The sequence below is a fragment of the Trichogramma pretiosum genome, unplaced genomic scaffold (genome assembly GCF_000599845.2).
Source record: "Trichogramma pretiosum strain Unisexual culture from Peru unplaced genomic scaffold, Tpre_2.0 scaffold85, whole genome shotgun sequence".
Lineage (NCBI taxonomy): Eukaryota > Metazoa > Arthropoda > Insecta > Hymenoptera > Trichogrammatidae > Trichogramma > Trichogramma pretiosum.
The window spans coordinates 214,514-242,240 of NW_019640935.1; the positions used below are offsets into that span (position 1 = coordinate 214,514).

At 41.2% G+C, this 27,727-nt stretch overlaps 2 protein-coding genes and 1 non-coding gene across 6 annotated transcripts; 2 read left to right on the forward strand and 1 right to left on the reverse strand.

Annotated features, from left to right (window-relative positions):
• Positions 1-669: 669 nt before the first annotated feature.
• Positions 670-15,331, forward strand: LOC106659299 (calmodulin). Of its 2 annotated transcripts, XM_023457828.1 has the most exons (5): positions 670-786; positions 1,379-2,160; positions 11,885-12,059; positions 13,258-13,500; positions 13,590-15,331. In XM_023457828.1, exons 2-5 carry the CDS (start codon positions 2,158-2,160, stop codon positions 13,616-13,618), a joined length of 450 nt encoding a protein of 149 aa, XP_023313596.1. In that variant the 5' UTR covers positions 670-786; positions 1,379-2,157; the 3' UTR covers positions 13,619-15,331. The 2 variants fall into 2 exon arrangements, with proteins under 2 accessions (XP_023313596.1, XP_014237241.1); XM_014381755.2 differs by lacking the exons at positions 670-786; positions 1,379-2,160 and adding an exon at positions 5,814-6,336 and having other exon boundaries at positions 13,590-13,618.
• Positions 15,332-17,558: 2,227 nt separating this feature from the next.
• LOC106659305 (receptor-mediated endocytosis protein 6 homolog) lies at positions 17,559-27,546 on the reverse strand. 3 transcript variants are annotated; one of them, XM_014381770.2, is made up of 15 exons: positions 26,826-27,546; positions 26,211-26,668; positions 25,992-26,137; positions 25,042-25,707; positions 24,643-24,963; positions 23,555-23,963; positions 23,306-23,484; positions 23,062-23,218; positions 22,297-22,980; positions 21,247-22,236; positions 20,915-21,144; positions 20,581-20,837; positions 20,295-20,506; positions 19,841-20,226; positions 17,559-19,758 (listed from the first exon to the last, which is right to left on the reverse strand). In XM_014381770.2, exons 3-15 carry the CDS (start codon positions 26,121-26,123, stop codon positions 19,627-19,629), a joined length of 4,755 nt encoding a protein of 1,584 aa, XP_014237256.1. In that variant the 5' UTR covers positions 26,124-26,137; positions 26,211-26,668; positions 26,826-27,546; the 3' UTR covers positions 17,559-19,626. The 3 variants fall into 3 exon arrangements, with proteins under 3 accessions (XP_014237256.1, XP_023313574.1, XP_023313573.1); XM_023457806.1 differs by having other exon boundaries at positions 19,627-19,758; positions 23,306-23,481; XM_023457805.1 differs by having other exon boundaries at positions 19,627-19,758; positions 26,211-26,671.
• On the forward strand, positions 24,393-24,463 carry Trnag-gcc. The gene has a single exon. It is a non-coding gene; the product is annotated as a tRNA-Gly (tRNA).
• Positions 27,547-27,727: the final 181 nt, after the last annotated feature.

The following is a 27,727-nucleotide window of genomic DNA, read 5'->3' on the forward strand; positions in this document are numbered from 1 at the left end:
CTCTCTCACCCTATAGCTGCGAAACACGTGGCCCTTACCGATTTTCCTTCCCTTACCCTACGCGATTGCCCTTCCCGACTCGATGCGTCGTCTGCATGCTCGCGACTGCTTTGCCAGTCAGCCGCGTGAAAGCTCGCTAACTGAGCTTTTTTCGAGGCAATTTTTACCATCTTTTTCTCTCGACTTCGTCACAAATGAGATGAATGATATTTATGACGGCTGCAATTACGAGCTTGCGAGAGAAGACTTTGCGTAGCTGCAGAGGTTTTGTCCGACCAGAAAAAGCAGCAACATCCCTTTGGCTACACGCGACGAAATTCGAGGCGCGCAAGCTTTCTCGGCTTGCCACTTCTAACTATATCGTGTAGCTGTGTACTTGTATTATACAAGTTGTATACATGAAAGCTGCACATATTCAATAGGTATAGGTGCGTGTAGAGGCACAAAATCCATAGGCAATGTATGCTTATACCTATAGCTTACATAGGTATAAAGTAGCAGCAGCAGCTCCATTATAAGCTAGCCGAGTAGCGGTGTGCACGATCCGTATAAGCGCGCAGTACATATATAGGTATATAGGTAAGCCAAGTTCTGCTGCTGCTTCTGCTGCCGCTGCGGCTATACGTACTGCTCGTTTCGTCGTTGGCGCGCAGTTGCACCGAGGCGCTCAAACATATCGGAGCTTTCGATTCTCTATTCTTGAGCCACTCGACTACGACCGACTCTCGCTCGACCAACTCTTGGCCCCCGCAGTCCACTCACCTACACGCTAAACGATTCCAAAGTGTAAAGTCAGCAAACTTATTCGCACTACTCTATTTTCCCGCACCCTGTCACGCATTATTTTACACTCGTACATTACTCACACACACACACACATCACCACACCATTAGCACCGTTACATGTGTACGACTGTGCGTGCAGTTGCATTTTTACGCAAGTAAGGTTCGCAAAGATCGACCTTTCATCCAGTCATCCGTCCAAGCAGCAGCTCTCAAGCTGTCCAACGGTTGAACTTGCGCGCGCCAAGTCTACGAGTAACGCGTATACAAGGGTGCACACTGACACCCACAGACGTACACATTGTACATCTCGAGTCGTTGGGTAAACTCATAGACGCCTTTTGAGGCCGTCTATTTGTCTATCCACCTGTACACTCGATCATAATCGGTCGTCTCAATCCATGGTATAACGTGCGGTATACGATATCCCTACAGTGCGCGAGTGTATCTGTGATAATACAATACGTGTGCCTGTTGCTATCTCTGTGCTTGCGTGTACCTTTATCCATTCGCGTTAAATTTACACGCACGAAATTCAGAGGCAGAGAAAAAAAAGCTCATACATAAACGTCTTCTTGATCGTACATCTATATAGGCGCAGACAGCAGAAGCACTACAGTTGGAGCAGTCGGAGCCGCGTGTTTGCCAGAGTAGTGCTCCCCCTACACGCGAAAAAGTGCGAACTTGTAGTCTCGTGCGATCTATCCAGAGTCCTGAGATAATACACAGCGGAGCAGTGAATATCGTCTCTCTGTTGCTTGGCCGTCCTGCGCATCTCACGCAAATATAAAAATAACTGCGCGACTCTGCAAAAGAAGAAGCAGCAGCAGCGTACAGTATTGAAATCAACGAAAGCCAGCAGATATTTGAGCGTAGAGCGCGCGCGACTTGACAGTGCCGAGCAGGTAAAACGCACGAGCCAATCGAGCAGGTTTTACCCGACAACAGCGAGCATATAAAACAAGGAGAGGCTCGAGGTCCTCGTCAGCCGCTACTAGCTACATTTTGCCAATTCCTTTTCTCGCTCCACACTTGGTTTTGCAGCAGTGCAACGGCAGCAGTGTGTGCGCGCAAATTTCGATTCATAACCGACGTCGTCGTTCGTAGTAGTACGTCGAGGTACGGCGGCAGCAGCTGCGGCAGCACCAGCAGCATATTAGCAGCAGCAGCACTGGCAAAACCAGCAGCAGCAGCAGTAGCCGGACGGAGCGACTGAAGTTGCTCTCGTGAGTCGTCGCTCGTTTCTATACACGCAAACAGCCGCAGCAGCAGCCAGTTTTGTGCTATATTCTCCGCACATCAGATCTCGACGAGAGACAGCCCAACAGTTGCTCACATCTTTTAATCTTCAACAAAAAACACACTTAACAGAAAATGGTGAGTACAAAATGTCGCCCGCCATGGGTGCTTCTCGGTCTTCTCTCTCGCTTACCAGTGCGTGTGTGCGTGCATCCGTCCATCCGTCCGCCTGTCTCTCTGTGTGCGTGTGTATGTGAGCGTGTTTTTGCATGTCTGTGTGATTGTGTGTGTGCGTGTGCTATGTCGAGGCTATATGTGTACGTGAGTGAGTGAGCTCTGTGTTCATCCGTATACCGCCTATATAGAGAAGCCAGAGCAAAGATTCAAGTTTCGCTCTCGCATCGCCGATGATGCTGATCTCGGCAACTACGAGGCCCCCCTGCACCCACACACGGAGCCTCCTGCATATATAGAGCATTACGCTATTCGGAAACGTGCGACGCAGAACACTCGAGAAGAGAGGTTATAGGCCGAGTTTTTCGTGCGAAATATTCGCTACGTATCAACACATTCCATTCGCCGGTTGGCTTTTCGCTCGCTCCGTCTCTGTTTCTCTCTTTCCCTGCTCTCGCTCCTGTTCTCACGCTCGCTTCTGATCGTTACAGCCCGACTCTGTGGCCAATGTTTATGTAGGCTCGTGTGTCGGGTCGGGCGCGCGCCAAAGTCCCTCGCGTACATTTCGCCTTAGCCTCGTCCGCGCGCGCGATACTTTCTGTCGTATGAATAGCTACAATACTATCTCCCATCGTATTTCATCGGTATTTTACATAAACACATATTCAATGTCCGTTGAACGAGCATAAGCCATCGAGGCTCCGAATCAATCGTCAATCGTCATCTGCCTGCTGCCGTCTGTGTGTGCGTCTCTCTCCGCGGCACCTCTCTATATTTGCGAATGTGTGCGTGTCTGTGTTTGTGTGTGTATATTCGCCCGCTTCTACAGATGTGTATATGCGTTTGCGAATCGTGATTCGTGAGTGGCAAATGGCAAATGGCAATCCTCTCGTTATCGTTGTTCAAAGTCTCGCTGCCGAGCGATTCTTATCTCCATACGGACTAGCTAGTAAACAGACAATTTTGCGACTCGGCGACATTTGTTTCCGACAAATAATTAACGTGTGTTGTATGTAGCCTCTTCGCAGTCGTCGTCGTCGTCGTCGTCGTCGTTGCGCGTTCAGCATGTGTGTATACATACACATATTGTGATTTACACTTATACATACAGAGACTTTTGCACTGAGTAGCGCGAGGTTTGTAACGGTTATTCGAGATGGCGCGCGAGACTCGCCGCTCAACGACCCGCGCCCTGCTCGTCTGATATTATAATGTGCTCCAAACGTGCCGCATTATTATGTGCACGATCGTATCGTACCTCTATTTCCTGGACCGAATCGACTCCGAGTCGTACGTCTGGCTAATTGTTTACTAAACACGCGTGTTTACCTATTTCCATAATGACAAGCGGCGCGCCTATACCAATTTACTGTGTGTGTGTGTGTGTGTCGTATCGACAGTGACGCATGCCGGCGCCACAATCATTGGATGTTCTGTGCGATAAGCGACTCTTGTCTGAGCGCTGTAATTCCTGGCCGATGGCGCGTAGACACGACAGATTCGCACATTTTCAGTTTTCACAGGATTTTTAAATTTTGTATACATTTTCACGAATCAAGCAGTGCCGAACGTCGCGAGACCTTTTCTCTCTCTCCGAAACGATAGCCATACGTGTACTGGCGCGATACGAGCGAATCGAGTTCAGATACATATCGAGAACTATCCGGATTCTCGGCGGGGAGCTAATAAAACTCTCGGGTAGGTTCAACGACGAGTTGCTCTCCGGCTATTATACATAATCTCGCACATATGTGCTCGTAATTCGTATCGATGACATTTCGTGACACCTTTATAATATACTCCGCCGAGTATAACGTGTCTTATTTACTTAATTACTCGCCGGGACTCTCGAGGCCATTGCTCCACTTTCTCTTCTTTTCGCCTCGGTCTACGCGCTGCGATCCGGTAATGGGGCAAAAAAATATGTAATGAAAAGAGAGAGAGAGAGAGAAATAGAAAAAGATAATGCTGTCGTGCGCTATGCGGGTGCGGCGGATGTACTCTCGTGTACGTCCAGCTTGGGAATCGATTCAGCCAGCTATTTTTGCCCATTATGTATCGAAAAAGAACAAGACAAAGTAGTAGCAAAAGCATAAGAAACCCTGCATGACTGCGGCAGCATCACTTGTCATCTTTGTTCTCTTCTTCTGCTAGTCTATATGTGTTGATGATGATGACGACGACGACGACGACGACGACGATGATGCTCGGAACATGGGAAAACGTCTGATACATGTGTGCAAAACACGCATACGTGCGTCTAGGCGCGCACGCGGTCTCAGCTATACACGCGCATAACTAATTGTAACGAGTGACTCGTAACGGGGCCTGCACATTTGCACGCGCTCTTCTTCGTGCGTAACGCAAGACTCGTTAACGTACATCTTTCAATCACGGGCCATTTTCGGTAAAAAAAAAAGCATCTGAAAATGTATCGTCGAAAAGCTTGGAGCTACCAAATTGCGCCGATACAAAGCTCTACAGAGCGTAGCAGTGTAACAGTCGACGAAGGTAGCAGCAGGAGCAGCAGCCCAAGCGCGCCGAGAAGGAGGAGAGGAAGTGACCGTGCCGGCGATCGATGTGTACTCATTATATACGGGAGAGATACCTTCGAGCTAAACCTTTTATAGATTTTCTATTATGTACACGAAGATGGGCGGCTCGGCTCGGTCTCGGTGTTTTTTTTTTCTCTCTCTTGTCTTTTTGCTCTTCCCCTCTGCGTGGCAGTTGGCGCGCGCGCGCGCCCAGTGCAATGTATTCGAGAGAAGAAGAAAAAAAAGCGCGTCATCCCTTTGGAGCTCGCGCGGTAAATTTAACGACACGGGGGTTATTATATTATACTCGGTTGCAGCGCGTGAAATCGTTAGCGGCGCGGCGGTCCCGCGCTTGCATGCACTCTTACGATATACGCCGTAATGTACTCGCTTGGCGTATATATACTTTGCTTGGCAATAGAAAAGAAATAAAGCTGCGGGCCGCAAGCTCACAAAAGGAGCCTCGTTTATTTTCCTTTGGCGTTTTTATAATCGTTAACTAGTCGATATATTATAATCGAGCTGCAGGAGTGCAGGTGCAGTGCGAGAGAAAGAGAGGAAGAGAGAGAGAAAGAGAGAGAGAGAGAGAGAGCAGTGGAGTTGCAGCGCTGCGCGTTATTATACGCGTGTTATATAGAGGCAAGCAGAGGAGCGAGAGCGAGTGAGCCGAGAAGCTCGTTCATAGTCGCGTTAATACGTTGTGCTGCGCGCTGGCGCAAAGGGGTGGGATGAGGTCGCGCGCACTATGCACTTCTCGCTCGCCTCGCTCACACAGGGGGTGGTTGCTGCTATAGTACTGCTGGTGGCTGGTGGTGGTGGTGGTGGTGGCGCTGCTGTTACTTGCCTCGCTATACAACACGCAGGGAGGGAGGCGCACACACCGAGCTTAGAGACTTCCTCGAGAGTTTCTGTACGTTGTACGTTGCACCGACGACTCTGTCTCTCTCTGTCGCATATATAGATATACAGTCGACACGCGTTGGGGTAGTACTGTACGTGTGTGTGTGTGTGTGCGTTGCAACGCGCGACTCGAGAGCGTTCACTCGGTCGAGGGATCAGTCGGCATTTGTATTTCGACCTGCGACCTGTACGACGCTCGACCATTAATCGCAAAGACTACTCCGTGTTAATAGATACGACGAGCACAAGTGGCCAGTGTCGGTGTTGCTAGTGCGCACAACTCTCTCTCCGTCTATTTTATCTATATATTTGATTAGACAGATTTTGCGCGTGTAGGCAGCCCTCGACGCTGCGCTGCTGCTGGTCGTCGTCGCCTCGAGTCACGTATACGGTCGAGGATAGAGGTGTAGCAGAAGGCGCGATCGGTCGCCCGCAAGTGTGCGCGTGTGATATAGATACACCGAGGCACACACTCGCACACACCCACATAGCAAGCAAGCAACGCTCGTGCTCGTGCTCTCGTACACACACGTAGCCTATACAGTCCTGCGACAAGTGCGACACTTGTGTGATAGTAGATATTATTGAATCGTCGTGCGGTGTGCCCGTCGACGCCCTGCCGTTTGTACACAGTGTGTTGTGATAAAGCCAGCCGAGCAGCACTCCGTTATAACCAACTTTTAGACTTATCCACGCAATCATCATGGTAAACAGCAGCAAACTTATCAATTTTTATATACTCTCCTCACCTCTTCTTCTTCTTCTTTTTTTTCCACTTATTTTTCGCTCTACTTAACTAGCTCCGTGTGTGCGTGCGCCTGGGTGCATGTGTGCGAGTGCGTTATTTACTTTTCTTTTTATTGTTGCACATATAGGTGTGCGCCTGGCTGTCGCGTGTTTGTGCCCGTTCGTCTGTGTACGCGCGCGCCCGTTTGTGTGTGTGTGTGTATGTGCGCCAGGAAGAGTCTCGCCTCTGGCGTTTCGAGCTCTGCACTGGCCTCGCGATCGATAGCCTCGCCTTTGAGCCTCTCCGTGCTCGGCTCGTGCTCGTAGCCGTGTGCAGTCTCGTTCAACCGGGCATCGTAAAAGTGCGACGTAGCGTCGGCCACCTCCTTGGCCTCGCACGTAATCGGCATCGCCCGCCCAATGAACTTGCCCCCCTGCGAGATCGCCAATGGACACTCTTGCCGTGCGATCTTCGAACGTCGAGTTCGGGAGAGCAGCGCAAGGGCTGTCCGGGTGTCGTTGAAAGAGAAAACGAAATGGTTCATGCATAGGGGGTAAAACACGTCGACGCAGCGGAAGAAGCCTCGATACTCGCAAGATCGAGAGCTGTTGGATCGGTCGCGCGAGTAGCAGGTGCCAGGGTGAACGCTATACGCGAACGCTGGCTACGTGTGTTGTTACACAGCGTTGCGCGCAACCAGCAGAAGTAGCAAAAGCAGCAGCAGCAGAAGGGGAGCAAGCAGCGCTTGGCTTGCTGACCCACTTTCGTCGCTTGCGTCCGGATTTTCCCAGCCCCTCGCGTGCCTCGGCTACAACGCATACACTCACACGGACGCACACAGGCTCGCGTGCGCGCGCTCCACTCCCTTTTTCCCTCGCCTATATGCATCCACCCCTTATCCCTACCTGCCTCCTCCTCCTCCTCCCTACCTCCCTCTATCTCCCTCTATCTCCCTCTATCTCCCTCTCGCTCTCTTACACACGTACCAAAGCTTCCTCGTATATTCGTAATTGTAATCGTCATTTTCTTATGCAAAAGTCCGCGCTTTTTCTCGGTACATTCGATAAAATATACACTCGATGGAATTTTACATAATATGCCAATGAGCGATCATCCCACGATGTTTCCTTCGACTTTTCTCGCTCTATCTTTCTCTCGGACTCGCTTGCTCCGCTTCGTGCTCTCTCCGTCTTACTCTCGCAGCGGTAGCAGCTAACTGTATACTGTGTATTGATTTTCGCTGTCGCAGCGCTTTCCCCACATACACACACACACACACACATAGACACACACGCGCGAGCAGGCGCTTCAACACACATGCACACACAAGCTCGGAGCTTGTGCTTCGTTCTCGACTCTCTGTACAATACACGTATACTCGCACATACAGACCGAGTTACGCTTGAGCGTAAATCGACGAAAGCTCCGAGCTTTTCCCCCCCACAACTTTTCGAGTATTTTCCCTTTTGTTTTTGTTGTCGTTGTTTTCGCCAGTTCGTCGTATTAAATTAATACCTAACGAATGCCAACGAAGGGGGTAAATAGTGCCGAGTAATGAGACACGTCGAGTAAACAACCAAATCGCTCCTATGCGTTTGTGTGTGCGCGTGTGTGTATGCGAGGCTACGTGTATGTTCGTGTTTACACGATATAGGCTCTCTGGCCTCTCGTTCCCTCAGCGTATATAACGCGTATAGCACGAGCCCCCCCGTGGGTGGCTACTACTACACTGCATGTAGCAGCAGCATACATCAGGTGTTTTGTTTGTCATGCGTACACAGGGCGTATTATGCATCGCTTGTAATCTATTATTTCGCCTCCCAGTGCCCAGACGAGAAACAGATTGAATTTTACGCAATTAATGCCTCGTTAAAGCCCCGCGCGCGTCTCAATCTTAAAAAAAGATTGAATTACTCGTTTGCGCTCGTTTACGAGGCTTAACTACTCTTGCTACAGCACGGCGAATCATTTGCCCAAGCTTTGGCCGAGTATCGAGTGTATCTCTTTCGTGTCGAAAAAAATCGATGCCCTTTAACGCGATAAAAAAAGTTGTTATGAAAATAATGAAAAAAAAAGTAATGATGATAAAAAGGAAAAAATAACACACGACCCACGGCTTTGTGTTTATACACACACACCCGTGCGCGGTCACTCGCTCGCTCGCGTTCGTTTGATTGTACACCACCCAATATTATGATCTCGCGTCGCGTTATAATGTGTCATCGCTTTTGTCGTCGTACCTTATGCTCGCTCGCGACGCGTCTATCGCTTTATCAGAATTTAATCTTTGTAAAAGCTCCCCGGCATGTGTATCGCTTCTCTCTCTCTCTCTCTCCGATGCGTGTCATCGTTCTGTGTGCGCATACACACCGGCTTGAATTATTAGTTTTATCGCTTTCTTCCGCCAACGTTTACGGGTATCAACTTATCTTGCCGTATCATCGATGCCTTTTTTTTCATTTTCTAGCGCGCGCGTGGGATTAATTTTCTTGAATTTTCAGCCTGTATACACGAACGCGAGGGCTCGTAGAAATTTATACTCGCAGTTTTTGTCGGTAACAAGAGATCAAGGAGAGAGAGAGAGAACACGATCATTTATAATTTTAATTGCATTTTGAAAAGCTCCCGAGTTTTAATTGCACACTGGTAGCCGCCACCCTACAAGTGAGCTTGAAAAACATAAATTTCTCACGTCTCGAGCTTTGAAAAATTACGCATAAATTAACGACAACTAATTTTCTTATCTACAAATTTACAGTATAGTATATCGTGCAAAACAAGCCTAAAGCGAGATTTTAAATTTCCTCGACGAGGTTGTGCGTGTGCAGCTATTAAATAATAAAATGTTTACATCGCGTGTGTTTCGATAAAAGTAGAATACATTCTCATTATCAGTTTAGCATTATTAACTTCTTGCTCTAGCATGTGTGTATTTTATCGTGCAGAATTTACACGCGCGTGACACATAATCGTCTGTTGCCTCTCTTTCTTTATAATCCGAAAATCATACCCTATAACTCAAAGACTCGTACGAGCTTTAACCAATAAATTTTCAGACGAGGAGGTGCATTTGAAAGAGACTGAAAAGTACGGAGCACTGGTGAATCGTTTCTTCGCAAACGAGTGTCTTCTTTCTCTCTTTTTCTCTTTTCTCTCAGTCCCTCTCTCTCTCTCTCTCTCTCGTGATATAATCTATAAAAGTCAGCGAGAGACGAAACGAAATTTTTTGCATTGTCAGCGCTCGAATTTAGAGTTTGTGTCACGTTGCACTCGGCCGATGATGGGTGGATCTCGATAAGCACGTTTGAAAATGATTTCGTCAAAGTTTATTAATTCGGTTTTCTCGAGCACGTCCGACTCTTTATTAATGTATTTTTGACGATTCCCCGCGTCCATTTTGCTCGCGGCTCGTATGATTCATTAACGAGCCATAAAGCAGGTAATACCCCGTCAATGACGAATTCGAGGCAAGGTATACTCGAAAAGGCGTTGCGGAACGAAGATTTGCCAGACGAGTCGGGCGTAGAACTGGGATAACGATGTAAATATAGAGAGAAATCTTGAAAAGTTTTTGCAAAACGTTTCGCTTAAATTCTGAGAAAAAAAAGGAAGAAAACGTCGTGAAGCTAGAAAGCACGCCACCCTGCATTTCGGCCGATCCGATGTTATTTCTCACATTAAATTGAATTCGAGTCACGGAAGAACGCAAATATCCTTGAAAAGTTACTCATGCGATTTGGCGCAAGGATTTTTTCTTCGCCAAAAGCTTATTATCTTTTCTCTGATATACATGTTATTCGAAATTTTTTACTTTGAAATACGTGCGCGCTAAGGTCATTATTTAATCAACATTAAACGAAATATAATACATCATGTGGCGTTTGAATGAATGCATAATTGACGTTTTCTTTGTTTTCCTTAATAATTAAAAACGCGTAACACACGGCAAAAAGAGTCCATTTTGAGCTGGCGTACATCACCGTGGCTGATGTGCCGCCACTGTGTACGTCAAGCTTTCAACTTTCCAACAGCTTTTTTTACCTCGGATGTAAAAACTAATCAAACGAGGTCGTAGCCTCATCTCTTAAACAACAGCCGTATATACCACGGTGTTACATCGTGGAGTTGTGCACATGCAGTGGTGCACAAAAAAAGAGTCGAGAAAACCACAAGCGATGATAAATTTATTAACGTTGACGTTCCGACTGACTGGGTGTTGGTTTTGTTTTTTACTTTGCATTTCGACCTTGCGCTTAGAGCAGCAGTAGCAGCTACAACATATAAAGCACAGGAAATATTAGCTTATCGAAGTCTCTCTTTTTCTCTTCCTCTCTTTTCGCGCTCGCTCGCGCGCGCACGTGTTGATGTATGTGGAAGCTCTTGGAGCTATACATCACTTAGATAGGCACTCATAATTTTGCTATAGTCATTTTTCGCCTTGGCTGCATTGTGTTAGACGCTTGCATCGGGCGCTACTGCAAGTGTAGCGATGATAAACGACTATTAACATTCGTACGCGTAATTGTTATTGTCCCAGCGGATACGTAATTGAGTTCGCTGAAAAAAAGGAGAGAGAAAGAGAGAGAAAAAAAAAAGAAAGGAAGGAAAATGTCGCTCGGTACTCTTGTTAAAAATACACCTACTTCCAAAAATATCAGCTCGAGTAATCTTTTTTTTTTTTTTTAATACGAGAACTTTTCTCTCTGGGCGCGCACGTATTCCCCGCGAACGTTTCGTACTCTTTTATTCTTAGCTTGTTGCCTTTTCTCCGCTAGTTTTCACTTTCGCCCCGGCCCAAAAATAATCACTCGTTATCTCTTCTCGTGTGCGCGCGCATATAAGGCGCGATGATGCCTCGTTTTTCACGTTCGGCCCTCTGCTCGCATCGCGTGCTCTTGCCCTTTGAACCGTCGTCCCAGCGAACGAAAAAAAATGAACGAGTGTTTCGTCGATCGTCGACGCCCTGACCTATACCTGTCGCCGCAATTCGAAACAATTAGACGACCGTCGAATTCTCCACCAAAGAAAAAAAACAAACAAAAAGACTGCTTCAAGTCATAATAGACGTATATAATTTGATAATCCGGCTTTATATAGAAGACGCGTGGAGCTTATAGCAAAAGCCACGAACTACTTCTTTCATCAAAGTTTTGCCGCACGCGGTTATATTATTGTGCCACCACGTCGAAAGAAAATGTGCTTAAAAATGTTTATTCTGACGTATTGTGCGCTCATAGTAGTTTTTATTTTTTATAAATAAAAAATGTGCTCATAGCTTGTATGTCTGTGTATTTGTGTGCGCGTGTGTGTATGTGTGTGTTCGTGTAACGGATGGAAAAAAAACAAAGTGTCGCGTCCCCGATGGGCCGTTATTCAATCGGTAGAATCGAGTTACGACTCGTTATCGGCTCCGTGCGATGTTGTGCGCGATGTTGTACGATGCATGTTTTGCCACGGGCGAGGGTCAAATTGCCTCGATTGAGATCTAAAAGTTGTCTTGAATTTGTTTGTTTATCGCATAACGCAGGCCGACCAGCTGACGGAAGAACAAATCGCTGAGTTCAAGGAGGCGTTCTCGCTCTTCGACAAGGATGGAGATGGCACCATTACCACCAAAGAGCTGGGCACAGTCATGCGCTCACTCGGTCAAAACCCAACGGAAGCCGAGCTTCAAGACATGATCAATGAGGTTGACGCTGATGGTAAGACACGTCCACTTCTTTTTTTTTTTGCTCTCTCTCACTCTAACGTCGCTATCACAAGCTCTTACACGTTTTTTTTTTCACGTTGTGTAAGCGCAATTAGACTATATTTATCATTCGCGTTGTTCGCGCATTGTATAACTCGGAGTTGGCGCACGAGCTCGCGCGAGAAACAAACGTGTTGTTGAATTTTCATCTGGTGTAATGAGCCTCTCTCACTCGGCGCGCGCGCGCGATTGTTAACCGTCTTTTTTTCCGCGCAAAATTACACGCTCGCTCGGTCGCGCAAAAATTTGAAAAACGTCAATGTCGAGTGGTATCGATAGCTGATTTTCGAGTAATCACACGCAGGGCTTTGCACAACATTTTCTATTTATAAATGTGTATTATACGCTCACTCTTACGCGCGCACGCGCTCGTGTTTTATTGCAAACTTGCGAAATGCGTTCTCTCGTTCTCTCCTATTATCGATTGAACGGCATAGCTTTGTTATGGCTTCGCGTCGTCTATATCTGTGTGTATACATACCCACACACAGACCAACGCATACTACCACGAACTTGTATACGCACAATCGCACACAAAACCCTAACTCCGTACCTACTTTGCGTTAACTTACCAGCTCGAAAACTAGGCTATAATTAAATATTATTGCTGACAAAAGCTCGAAAAGCTCATATAGTTAACGAGAGAGCGACATGCCAGAGAGAGAGAGAGAGTAAATGAAAATTTTCACTCACTATGTGTTAGCGCGGGTGGCGCAGAATCAGCCGTGCCGATTCACCTTCTTTTCGGAATTCATAAATTTGTAAACATCGATGCAAGTAAATTTAGACGTGACGGTGTCAATTGTATTGCGGTAATTAATGGACAAACAGGCCGAGTCGATAGTTGAATTGGAAATTTAGTAATGCTTTTGAATTGCAGAACGTCGCTCGCTCGCTCTTGGATACGTTTTTTCGTACTGACAAATTTTTTCTCGTTGACGTCAAAGCTCGTATAGTAGTCAATTATTTATTGCATAATTACATCGTATTGCCGCTGACTAAGAGTTACTCAGCGCTAAGCACAAATTTATCGTTCGATTTCTCTTATTTTTTCTCTTTTAAATTTATACTCGTTCGCGCGCGTGAATAATTTCAAAGACGATGATAAATTGTGTTGTTCTCTTTATTCACTTCGTCCATCTATAATTTAGGTAACGGTACGATTGACTTCCCCGAGTTCCTCACTATGATGGCGCGTAAGATGAAGGACACGGACAGCGAGGAGGAGATCAGAGAAGCTTTCAGGGTGTTCGACAAGGACGGCAACGGTTTCATATCCGCAGCTGAGCTTCGGCACGTTATGACAAATCTCGGTGAAAAACTTACCGACGAAGAAGTCGACGAAATGATTCGAGAGGCCGACATCGACGGCGATGGTCAGGTTAATTACGAAGGTAAGGAATCGATTCGATTTTTATTCAACAAAATTTTGCTCTCCATTCGGCATTCTTTAATAATCGTTATCTATGTCTGGTTTTTACAGAATTCGTCACAATGATGACTTCAAAGTGAATCAACTGAAGTGCTTGGGAAAACTCGCGACTTAGAGTGGTGTTGACGTGCTAATAATGAAAAAAGGGATATTTGTAAAAACAACAGCAACAACTTAAACAACAGTTTGAACACAACACACAAGATATTTAAAACAAAAAAAAATTATATAAATATAATAACACACAATGGAGAAAGCGATTTAAAAAACTTCATGAGCATATTACAGGAATACGAAAAAATCCATTTTTAATCATTAAGTAAACGAAAAAAAAATTAAAAATACGTCTCAATCTCTTCAACATAAGCTACAGCAAAATTAATAAGAGTGTAAAAAACAGCAAATTCATTCATGTAACATTATTATTATCATTATAATATATCGAGTCTTGTATCAAGGATGCAAAAGTCTTGAAAGCACGAGATGTAAAATGTCCCGTTCGACATGTATTAATCGTCGTTTTACGATAAGTAATAAGGGCAATTATTATTACTATTTATTATATAATTATTACTGAATTCAGAGTTTACCAGCAAATAATACCTTAGCAAGAATTAAATAATGTCTCATTAGAATGATGATTCATATGCCGATCTGTCGACTATAAATATATATTATGTTAACGGGAACGAGTGCTGAATACGAGTACCCGCGATCGTTAACAAAAAAGTATAATGTCAACCGTGTCTCGTTATGCTATGATTTTTTTTAATTTTGCCGGTTTTATTACATACAACAAAACAGTAACAACAATAAAGTAAATGTTTAATATTTTCCAATAAAATCATTGCTGCTAAGAAAACCAACAAATAGACATATGAGAAAAATTCTGAATATATTGTGTATCGCACTAGGGCACGCAACAACAAACAACTACAATCGAAATGAAGATAACATCATTAATATGACAAAAAAACTTTGCATTTCCGCTTTTTCCTTTCCGAAACTTTTACTCACCCGATTTCCAGTTCACTCATTCCTCTGGATTCTCTTTTTTAACGATAATAATCATAGCTGACTGTAACTGAATTGATTGTAATGTAATTGCGATTAAAAGAGATGAAAAGGAAGGAACGAGCGCTTTTAGTGAAATCGTTATTTTAATGAATATAACAACAAAATAAAAAGTGAATTTAGCATAGTAGATTTCTCCTTCACGCATCTTTGAATAAAGTTTGATGCACTTTGCTAAGTCGTAGGTTGTTTCTTATAAGCGTTACACTAAAAAAGTATTTACGATCAAAAAAATATTAAGATGTCTTAAATCGAATGATGTGTTGTATGAAAGTATTTTTGAGCTATTACGAAGAAGGCACGTAACTGACTATGAGATGCATTGTGAATGGAAGAAAGATGCGAAAATTTTATTTGCGAAAATTCATCAAATTTTGTTCAAAGACAGTGTAATTTTTTAAATAAATATAATGCATATTTAAATAAATTAGAATTAAGTTCTCCCATTACTGTTATTATTGCTATACATATCGAGCTTTCCGATATACCTTTTCTCTTTTACTTCACACCTTCACGCTTATGTAATCGACGGACAAAGTATTTGACAGACGTAGCGTCTTTGTAATATGCGACCAAATGATGGTAAAAATGCGACAAAATTGAAAGTCCAACTGTTGAAGAAAAGTGTTATAACCGATATGTAATGCACGTATACTATTTAAATTTCAATGTGTTATCGAATTGTTTGTCAATCAGAGTAAAATCTTTGAGTTTTGTAATTGTCTTTCTCGTACATTTTTCCTGTCTCCAAACACACTCATTCTAACACTTGCACATCCAATAATTGATATATGCAACGGTATATGCATGATAGGTATATGGTGGAGATTTATCTTAAGAACCTCTCACGACTCGAGAAGGGTTTTCAAGACTAACTTATAACTTGATATACAACTTTTCGCGTAAAACGGACTCACTCGATATTTCATAACGATATCCTAAAGTATAAACTGTGTAGTGTTCAATAATTTTAATTTATCTTTATAATTAAAAACACGCTGAGAAATGTAAAAACGATACACAAGTTATACATTAATATTAATACCAAGTACCGTATCCGTAAGAACTATTTCCAAAGTTCTATCTAAAAAATAAGGAGCAGCAGTGCGAAGCCCAAAGGAGTTTGATATAGTTACAAACGTCTTACATAAATGCCAGTTTTTATTTTATAGTTTAATACACAGTTTAATTAAGTAAGGGTAAAAATGTCTGAAAGTTGACACAAGACCGTATCCACTAATCAAGTAAAAGAAAGAATTTTCCTTGTTTTCGTTTAAATAAAATATCGACTTCTTGCGCTTAAATTACACAATGTTTCCATGCCTTATTAAATGAAACACAACAAAGTTCCATCGAGCTCGTTCGAATTTAAGAAATATTACTAGTAAAATTTTTGGATTGAATTCCAAGGTAACACAGCACCTGAATTACAAATCTCGGTTGTTGACTACCTTTTATATATTGTCTGTTATTAGGAACCAAAAGTCATTTCTTTCACTTTTTTGATCGAAACTAGATAGCGATCGTTTCGTACGTTGAAGTTAATGGTATATTGGGAAAAACCATTAACATCTACTATGAATCTTCGGCATTCCTATATTTAAAAAAAATTTTTTCTCAAATATTCTAAATAATAAGAGATAAAATTATTACAGAAGAGAAAGAGAAAAAAAGAGGAAGTAGGAGCGGTGAATCGCAATACTATCGCATTGAATACATCCGCTTCCTTGTTCACGTCGTTTTTGTTTTCTTTCAAATACCAGAAAAAATGAACAAAAAACGTATGCATCTTGATAAATAAAGAAATTCAAAAAAGAATAGTTGAAAAAAAAACAATTGTACGCTAAAGCCGGTACATTTAAAATCGATCGAGCAGACTATTTAATATAAATAATTAAAACGTCGACACCACTTTTCGTAATATTAACAAGAAAAAATATAATAATAAATTCGAACGTTACGGCGAGAATGGAGCAAGCAAGATTAAGGAAAAAACATAATATTAACATACATATACACAAATCTGTCGTGAGCATGATGTTGATGATGATTATAATGATGATGATGATGATGATGATAAGTGAGAAAAAAGTGTACGTGAGAGAAGTATATATGCGCGCGAGCGAATGAAATTAAATGAAATAATTAAAACAAAACAAAAAAAACAAGAAAATAAAAATCAGTTGGTGCATTTCCAAGAGAATTCAACTGGAGTGAGATTATTGAGGGAAGCATCAAAGAAAAGTGCAGAATTTTGCTTGCAACAACGGATCATTATTTAAACGATAAAAGACTTGCGCGTGCAATTTAAAGCCAATCGAAGTAATTATCAGCCCCAAAACAATTGGGATAGTTACTTCTAAATTGGTGACAATTACAACGCGTCGTTTACATAAAAATAAAAATTGATATATGAAAAAAAATTATATTACATTTAAAAAATGATGCGAGTGCGACATTAAAGAAAAAATAGTGAGAGGAGCTATAACAGATACAATTTTTGCGTGCCGATCGTCGTTTCCAAAGAAACGAGCGAATAAAAAAATTGCTACAATTGCAACGCGGTAACTTACACACGAGTGCATCTTCTAAGATGACGATCGGTGCTTCAGACATAATATATATGTAATATATATTATACATAATTGAATTTAATAAATATGAATTCCTTCATAGTCCTTTATTATAAACTTATAAATAATTATATAATTATTTATTGATATGATGAATTATTACTATTATTATTGATTATTAATATGAATTTTTTGTTTTAAAGAAAATGAAAAAAAAATATTAAAAGAAAGACGACAAAAAGAAAGTGAAAAGTTGATTAGTAACGATACTACACAAATGATGATGATTGAATGCTAAAATTAAAGAGTACATCAATATACGATATCGCATATACGCATAAAATAATTGATAGTTGATGATTGCTGCGGATCTAAGAGAGAAAGTGCGAAAAATAAGAAAATGCAAGTGATAAGATTAATGTATTATCGAGATGACCTAGCTAGCACAGAGAAACAATGAAAGATGACTTAACAAGATAAAATGCTGAAGAACAAAAATGTATCGTAAAATTTTTAGGTCAACAATGACAATGAATTGTTTGTATTTCTTTCCTCCAATGCAGCGGGTAAACGCTCTCATTTATACATATAAATAAATAAATAAATAAATAAAAAAGAACAAACAAACTAATATCAAATATATTTCGGCGATTATTAACTATTACTTATGTATATGGCGAATGATGAATCTTTCAATAAAGCACATGGCATTCTATTCGATTTAAAAACAACGATGTACATCTATCGATCTAATTTTCTTTGAAGTATCAACTAAACTCAGGTCTGCCAATTTTTCTTTTGACTTACAGTCGAGTTATTTTTCCAATTAATTTGTGCAGCAGTTGAATAATTTTTAATGCTTTTTATTGCGTTCGCTTGCCTTTACTTGCTTCCTCGTTTAAAATAATTAGCTGGATTATTTCACTTTTCTCGGTGTTCTTTTACGATAGTACAGTTTCTTTTTGTATACGAAATAATATCAAGAGGATGACAATTCAACCTTTTTTTTCTTGGAATGAACTTCTTCGAAGACGTTAAAATTATCCTTTTCCAATATTGAAAATATATCAATCAAAATCTTCGGCACAAAATAAATCACCAATCTCATTTCATTTGCGTGATAGAATAATTCGTCGTGTGGCGTCCGACTTGTTTAGCATAAGATACATAAACACAGTCGTAATGGATATTGAATATATACGAATCGATTGGTATTACCTGTATTTCCTGTAACGCCGCAACATCCGCTGACGAAACGGCGATAATAATTTTTTTTTAATTTCATAACTTCGATCGATTTATTTGGGAAAAAATGGTAACTGCCTTCACGAAAGTTGAATAGAATTTCAAAAACTCATTTTGCTTTATTCTTTGAAACTACAAATAAAAGTTGCGAGGGAGACAAAACTTTCCGCTATCCGTACCACGCCACATGCCAGGATGACTTTTGTTGCAATTGTGTAGAAAACTTTTTTTCGAAACATATTGCAATATCTATAATTTGGTGCGATTTTATCTGAAATTAACTTTTGTCGCACATCAGATGAGCTATTTCAATCTACAGCACTAAGAAGAGTATAAAGGAATTTGTAATGCTAAATGATTTATGATTCGATTTTTAATATGTTAAAATAATTTATTGGCTTGTAGTATATTCAGAACTGAAAACAATATTAACATTTCAATATTTCCATTGTATAATGCAGTAACATACGTAAAAAATAAAACAAAATCGTATAGCATTCATAAATAATCGTTTATAAAATATTATGTTATGATAATAATATATTATCAAAGTTTATCAAATAATAAATTCTTTAAAACAATCATACACTAAAGATAAACCTAATTAATAACGCAACAACCAAATAAAATTTTTTATTCCTAATAATAAGTTTAACGTACAAAGAACTGTATACTGCATAAGTAGTGTGACATCAAACGATCGATTGCAGTACGAAATTATTCAATAAGTTAAAGTTGCATTTTTTTGTTTCCTTTATTATTATCTTCATTAATATTCAAGTTTCATATTTTTTTTCAGCTTTTTTTTTCTACTTTCATAGAAAAAATGTTATCCTTAGCACCCTCGCACATTTATTGCCATTCATTTCGTTTTTGCGTAGAGTAATTAAAAATAATTTTGTTCCAAGTTCAATGCTCATGAGCATAAAATAAAAGTGGGAGGATAAAGGTGATGTTCGATGTTATAAATAGAGTTTCATAACGATAAAATTTATATTTGAACAAAAAAGATTTTGTTCGTGAATGCTTAGCCAGTATTTTATACAAGTTTTCAAATTTTCAAAAACTACATTACTAATATACCATTTTTGCACTTTAATCTAAGAATATCTCTTTTTTCTTCTCATGTCTACAATATTAATGGTACACAGGAATTAATTTACACCTATGTAGTAAACATAGTCATTTAAAAAATATTAATCTATTGTTTTAATGAACTCCACGGCAGAACAGAATTGCGTCCACCAGTAGCCTTCTTCGCCTTTCAATCTATTACCATAAAAACTATTGACGTATTGTATCGTTGACAGTAATGATGGTGGATTCGTCTAAAACAAAATTACACATCACGATCATTTTATTTTGTATTTTTTTGAAAAATTGTCTGAACTTGGTTTTTAATTGGCTTACTTTAATAATGACGTAGACAAGCACAGGAATGAGATCATCAGCAGCGGGTATACCTCGCTCCGAAGCCATCGACAGGAGATTCATAATAGTAGTAGCGCAGCGTACGACACATTGCAGCTTGTCATGTGGCGTCTTATACGCTGAAATCACCGATAATTCAACTTGAGCCCAAGGCCATGGACACTCGTACAGATAGATTTTGGGTATACGCAAAGCTTGATGATTTGGCGTAACAATTTTCGCTAATTTTCTTATGTGTTCGTGAAATACACTATCCCGATGGATGTCACCGTCCCCATTGGGATACATGGCATTTTGATAGACCATTGCCATGAGAGTTCGCTCTACCATTGTACGCGCTAGCTCCAGTTGTCTATCGTTCGCCACTGAGGACAATTTTTTTATAATAAATAATCAACTTATTTTAATTCAATGTTGCAAATTAGAAACATACCTTGCCAAATGAGATCGTTTTCCATTTCAGTATATAGATTATTTAAGAAGCCATCGACTAAATCTTGTTTCTCATCGGAAACGGTTAATTTTTTGAACTGATCGAAAAATGTTTGCAAAATCTTATCCCACTTGTCTAAGAACACTTTGACACATACTAAAACTAAGTGACTATTTACAGCGTCTCCATCGCATTTTACACGTTCTCCAAGCCTAAAAGTCGAAAAATGATTTTTGAATTGAGTTCGTAGCATTTATATGTTTAAATTCATGACGTTTTTACGTACCGATCTAAATGCGCGAGAGTTGAGAGTAACCCTTGTCGACTTCTGATCAAGTAAGCGATATATGGTGACCGCTTTTGATAATCATCGCCGAGAGATTTGAACAACTTTCTGCAACCATCCTCGTTGAACAAGCGAACACATCGAAGCGTCTCGTGCAAATGAGCTATAAGGGCTCGGTCTTGCAAGTTTATAGCCTCAGCTAGCTGCAGCTGAAGAAAGGCAACCAATTCGTTCTCTTTCTGGGTCCACGAATTTCTCTGTGATCATAAATCATTTGTAAAAATAAAAAAACATTTAAACAGCGAATAAACAAAAAATTAATATTGTTCATTACTTCGTTCATGTTCGTCCATGGAACATGTTGAAGGTCAGCGGTGCTGAGTACCATACGCAATTTTCTTTTGGCATCTGCGAAGGCGAACGACATCTCGACATTGTTCGGATCGATGAGTACCCGCTCGTCTTCAATTTCTTTAGTTCGCGATTGTGTACTTTCAATTGACGTTGTATCACTATTGGCACTCGGTTTTCTACGATACTTTGCTAGTATGTCATCTGTGGTGTCTGAAATATTAAATTTTTTTTCACTTGATCTTGACTTTTCATCTGATTTCTGTTATTTACAGTTTTTAATTTTAATTATCTTATTTTGCACAAAACACTTACCACTATTTGCGCTACACGTTGACGTGGTATCTTCGGATACTATCCTACGCAGTCTGAGTCGGGCATCACCACTACCACCGCAAACACCGTCGCTAGTCATGTCGGACATGCCTCGGTCGTAACATCTAGTCATTTCGTCGGGACCCCGGAGAGACTTTCCACGCCTATTTCTCAAAGACATAAGCTTGCCAAAAAAGCCTCCTCTTTTACTTTTTTGATCGTCATCGAGCATCTCTTTGTCACCTCTCTCAGCGGTCATGTCGAAGCTTATACTTTTAGGAATCGCTCCTGTTGATGGTTTGGGACTCTGTACGGCGCTCCCCGATGCGGAAGCAACTCCGTCGGGTACGTCGGCACCAAGAGTACTAGACGTTGGCATACTAACGGATTTGTTACTGCTGTTACAGCTGCTCGGTATTGATATGGCGCATGTTGTTTTGGCGGCTCGAGGTTCCGAGCCTGAAGAACTGCTCGAGGTCAAGCTAGCAGTGCTCAAACGCACCACTACGTCCCCGTTGCCATTCATCAACTCTCCTAAACCTGATTTGATATCGCCATTCGATAATTTAGGACCTTCTGATGGAGTGGGCGGATTGATGTGATTAGCAAGCAATAAAGCAGGCGCAACAGCCGCGGCACCAATATGATTGGCCATTGCCACACCACTGCTCGTGGCAACCTCGACATTATCGCTGGTACTCGATTTGGAATCATCAGTTTGCAGCTTATCCATCAATTGCACCAAATGATCTTCGTTATTCGCGGGAGTAGTTGGTTTGCTACTATTGTTGATAGCTGCGATTCTTACGCTACTGGAATTACTATCAACATAGTCACTGGTGCTGCGCCGGTAGTCTAATCTCGTACCACCACGACCAGTTACGTTTGACGAGGATGGTGATAGGGGTGTCGTCGGTGAGGAAGGTACAGTAGAACGGTTCAAAGCCTCTTCTCGTATCGGTCTAAAAAATTGGCCGGAGTTGTCCATCACTGTGAAAAAAAATGAATAAGTAGTAATTAAGAAAACTAAAAATACTGTTAAGGACTTACTTTGCATGGGAGGTGGCGTATCTTCTCCACCCTCGGGTTCTCCTCGACTTTCTATTTCAGATCTCGCTGTATCGTCGGACCTTGCAACGCTGGCAGTATCATCTGTATCGACTTCGGTCATGCGCTCGGAATCGCTAGCTAAAACGTCGGTACTCCAAGCTTCCGAGGCAGTTTCGCTGACATCCAAATTCGCTTGCAAAGGTTCGGGAACCAGAGGTGGAGGTGGCCTCGGCTGCTCCTGTTGCGGTAAAAATGGAAAACGCTCCTGTTGCTCAATGAATTCGCTGTCCGAGGCCAGTACGTCCGTTGACCAGGTGTCCGACACCAACGATATGGTTTCGTCTCCTTCCATCAATTTTTTTATCTCAAATTTACAAAATTTATCGTCCACATCCGAGCGGCTCTGCTTCGTCGGGATATTTTGCGGTTGCATGCCGTGCTGACGATTTTCTCCGCCAACGCGGCCACCTTCGTCGCCTTCGGTCAACTGAGACGAGGGTGTATCGCGACCAGAAATATTCGGTGTCCCCCTGCCAGATACATTCGCTGATACCATGTCCGATAAGTTATCGTTTTGATCTTCGTTTTCAAGCTCAAGGGAGGAAGCTACGCTGTGATTCGAAGCAGCTTCGGATACCGCCTCCAAGTTATCCGATGTATTACCGATCGATCCTTCGAATAAAACTAAACACAAAGTTAACATTTAATTGGAAATTAGTTTCAGGAAAAACTTGTGGTGATATAATTTCGAATACTCTCGTTTACCTTCGTCGTGGGACAAGGAAAATCTAGTTCGCTTTTCTTGCGTCTCGATTCTGTCGACGTTACTTTCTCGGCCTTGACCGTGACCATTAGCTAATCCTTCGGGTAGATTTATTGCTATCGATTCATTGTCTACCATATTGCCCTGCATACAGAGTACCTAAAAAATAAGTTCATATCGGACATGAAATTGCTGAAAAAAATAAGGAAACGAGAAAATAATAAATTTGTCAATTGCACGCGATACCTTTTGCTCACTGAGTGAGCCGACGGATTCACCGATGGAGGAGTCGAAAGGAATGATCAATACCGTCAAGGGAGCCTTATCCGACCCATCATCTTCTGGCCCTGAAGTTCCGTTAGCATCTTCTCCGTTGTCGGATATTGAATGTTTGCCAGAAATTCGAGCTCCACGTCCTCGACCTACTGCGATTTCAATAAATTGTCATAATCTCAATATGACAGATGGCGAGAGAAAAATAATCGACAGGCATACCTTTGCCAAGTAATCCAGCGGAAGAACTCCTCTTGACCGGAGTGTCGCAGGGCGATGCATTGCTTGACGATACGTTGTTCACAATGGTCGCCGAGTTAACGCTCGTGGGTAATTGAGACAACATCTCGGCCAGCTGCTTTTGATCGAAAATGCGATTGGCAACGATAGGAGCATCGCCGCTGGCTCCTTCGTCTCTCGAAGTTGCAACACTGTTCACTGACTGCAGAAACGTCACTAGATTGTTTAGTTCGGCTTCGGTGAATAAAGCCGCGGATCGTCCTAGACCTTGTAGTTTGCTAGCCTCAATGGTGGTTGGTTCTTCGTCAAGCTCGTCGACGGCCCCGTCTAGCATCGAGTCAAGAATCGATGAGACGGAATCTTTTTCAAAACGTCGGTAGAGATCATTCACCTGTGAAACAGTAATTTTTTTGACTACTTTATAATCACAATTGTGAAAATATGTTATTCTAACAATTTCAAATGGCTTCTGTTTCTTCATAATCATTTTTTCAATTCATCTTCGTCGATTTTATTTTAACTCATAGTAATTTTTATTTTATTTGTAAAATGACTTGCTTTAAATATTGGAAGCGATAATCAGTGTCATTTATAAATGTTTAGCTAATGATTCATTTCATTTTTAAAAATGGTCAAAATTTCTAGGCAAGCTACAAAGTTCGTGTAGAACTGAATCATGTAGTGAGATTGGAAGAATAAGTACAATATAAGTGGTTCTCGTGGATCGTCTTCAAGACCCCTTCCTTTCATATTTTTGTATAAAGGGAAGGGGGAGCTCATAAGGCTTTGTATACGGTTAAATTTACATATTTATACATCAGCATCGATGGTTCAATGGTAGAATGCTCGCCTGCCACGCGGGCGATCCGGGTTCGATTCCCGGTCGATGCAAGACTTGTTTTTTGCAAAATTTAATTTAAAATGAAATTCTATCGCACTGATGGCTATAAAATCGTCGTATTGAATCAAAGTGAATTAGTAAACAATTTTTTTTCATTCATGTCAAACTCAGATAATTGATTCGACTTGACAAAAAAAATTGATAAAGTGAAAAAATAAACGGGAACTACCTTTGAATCAACAGTTTGATATTTCATAAGACACAGCATTTGCAGTATCTGTCCGACTTGCATGAGATTGAAGCGCGCAATGTAGCTTATCGGTGCGTCGGTTATTCCGTAAGGCTCTGGATTAACTATAGCTGGACAAATGAAATAAGTGAACACAAGATCGGTGCACATAGCATGAATTTCTTTTGGATCCACATTTCCAGTTTTGCTTAAAAGTCCAGCCATTTGTCGAACCAACCAACAAATGCACGTTGGAAAACAGTGCATATTCTCCCGAATACTCACTATGAATTTTTGAGTTATTTGAACCAATGAATTTACCTGTCAATAAAAAAATTGGGTTGAGAAAATTATTGACTAATCGAATTAAATATAAATATAAAAAAGAAAAAGACGTACTATCCACTGTCTGTGTCGTTGTACTTTCGTTTGGTAATCTGGAGTACCTTCTTTGCCAAATTTCTTTAGCTTTTCACTAGGAGAAAAACGAATAGGATTTTTGTCTGGATCAATATCAAGAAACACTTCATCTTCCATTAATAATTGAATAATTGGTCCATTTAAAGCAGCTGTTAAAAAGAGTTTGGCTGAGAAGAGACTTTCATGGAATATTGAATAAAATCTTGAAAAAGCAGACGTTCCATGCCGCAGTACTCTCCTAGGATTATCTGACGGAACTACTTGTAATAGAATCATGTGCCTTAAAAGTTTTAAAACTAAAATTTTGTCTTCTGGTAGTAAGCAACTACCATAAAGTCCACTTGCAATTGATTGTATTACATTTTCAATCATTTCTGGTACTACTTTATCTCCTTCAACTAAACAAGAAGCCACAAGTTTTGGTGAAGTTCTTAAGAGACATAAGAATTCCCCATAAGCTATGCATGATTGATAGCGTAAAAGCTTATTTGCATTCAAGAATTGCGAATTTTCCAACACATTTGATCGTTTGCAACAACTTTGTGGGGTACAATCAGGTTTAGACAAAATTAATCTGTTTAAATTGACTCTTTGTTGAGCTGTTATCCATGCTTGTTGTGCTAATGATGATGACAAACTTAGCACCTGCAAAATGAAATATATTTTTTAACATAGTAACTATCATGGAATCATCATTTATTAACTAGTACATCACTAAATTAATTAACTAATCTTCTATAATCAATTTTGTAATAAGAAAGATGAAATTATGCAGAAATTCAAAATACGTTATTGTAAATAAGGTATAAAATAATAAACTGCGTTTAATGATGTAGAACACATCAGAATATTATCTTTTCAACATTTTTAATTCTCTAACAAATGCCTTATGGTCCAGATTTTCTTTAAATATCCAGCAGTTAACTCACTTTCTCATTTAGTTGCTGTAAAGTTTGTTGCTCCGAATTTACAAAAAGTCTTTCTTGGCGTAAATGACCAGATAACTCAATCATATCCCACTGGAGAGTTCCCAAAGACTCAACACTGTTTACTGAAGACATTTTTAGTTGGTAATCTAAAAATAATGCCTCAATTTAATATAAAAACCACAGATATTATGTTATAATAAAAAAAAGGACAGTACTTACATATGAAGAGTTTTTATAAAATGTAGTAAAAAAATATTATTATCTGTAGCTTAGATGCAGCACAGAGTTGTTGATTACATTTGCACACAGTAAAAAATCTGTACAAAAGTAGCTAGATGTAGCACAGTTTCCTGCAACTATACCAGTAATTTTTGATAAGCACAAAGCAGTGCATAGTTCAGCGTATATCAGAATTAGCAGACATCAGCACGGTGGGATAGGTGTAACGCTGGATAGCTCAAAGCTGTTGACTATTGACAATGCTGCATTATTCTGCAGCAGAGTTTGAATTCGAAGGTTGCGTGATTTCGATTACGCACAATGCGCTCGAGCGGATAAAAGTGTCTTTTCCAAAATCAGCTAACAGACGAGTTGCAGCGAGCGTCGAGCATTGTCATTATCTATGCTGGGTTTTTTCACTCACAAAAACCATACGCCTATCTGTGTAGGTCTCGTATCTGCTAAAAAAAATATGAAGAACAGGCATTAAAAAGAATAAAAATAAAGGAGCACTAGACTGACACGAGCTGCAACGTCAGTTACACTAACTGGCGTGTAAATCTCTTTGAAGGAGAGAGCGCGTGTACAAAGAGAAATTATGACAAGTAGCGTTACCTCCTCCGCGTTAAAAACGTCGAAGAGCGGACGAATCGCCGTTGGGCCAGAATTTCGTTCACAATGACAAAGGTGAAAAGAAAACGAGATAGTGCTGTAGCAAGTACAAAGTGTATGACAACCCACGCATTAGGCACTGCTGCTGCGTGCGATCACGCCGTTGTCGCTGTGTTGTTGTTGTTGTTGTTGTTGCTGCTGTCTTACTTGGTCGTAGAACGAATTGCAGCAGTAGTAATCTTGAGATATATAGTAGTAAGCGTTGAGTTGAGTGCAGGTGGAGATCGTTGAATCGAACAACGTGAATCGAACTGTGCGTGTGCATATAATAAGAAGGAGAGAGAAACAAGTGTTGTGATAGCTGCAGACAGGCTCAGCGAAGCTCACGTACTATACTATACTACGCTGACTCGTACAGCACTGGCTTGTGCAATGTTGCGCTTCGATGTATGGGAGACAGCTCGGAGCACGACTCCACGGCACACAGACACTCATGTACACGAGAGTCCCGCACACAGACTACGAAGGCGCATCACGCGAGAAGCGCATAATATACAAAGGCCTGTTTTTTTTTCTCACACATCTGCGTATAGCTGCTGCCAGTGTGTGTGTGTGTGTAGACATCCGCTCTCAAAGCCTTCATACACACGACTCTGCAGAGAGCAAAAAAAATATATACAAGCGGAGAGAAGGAGTATTAAAGCGGAGCAGCTGCTGCAGCGAACTGCTTAGCCTGTAGCCGCGCGATAATTGGGTACGCGTTCTACGCTCGACTCGACTCGTTGTTGCGATCTCGCTGATTCGAGCGCCAACTACTTACGCGCGTCTCCGAACGTAATGCTGATTTAGCACTGATCATTTGTAAATGAACGGGCATTTGGAGCACCTGAAATGCCAATCGAAAA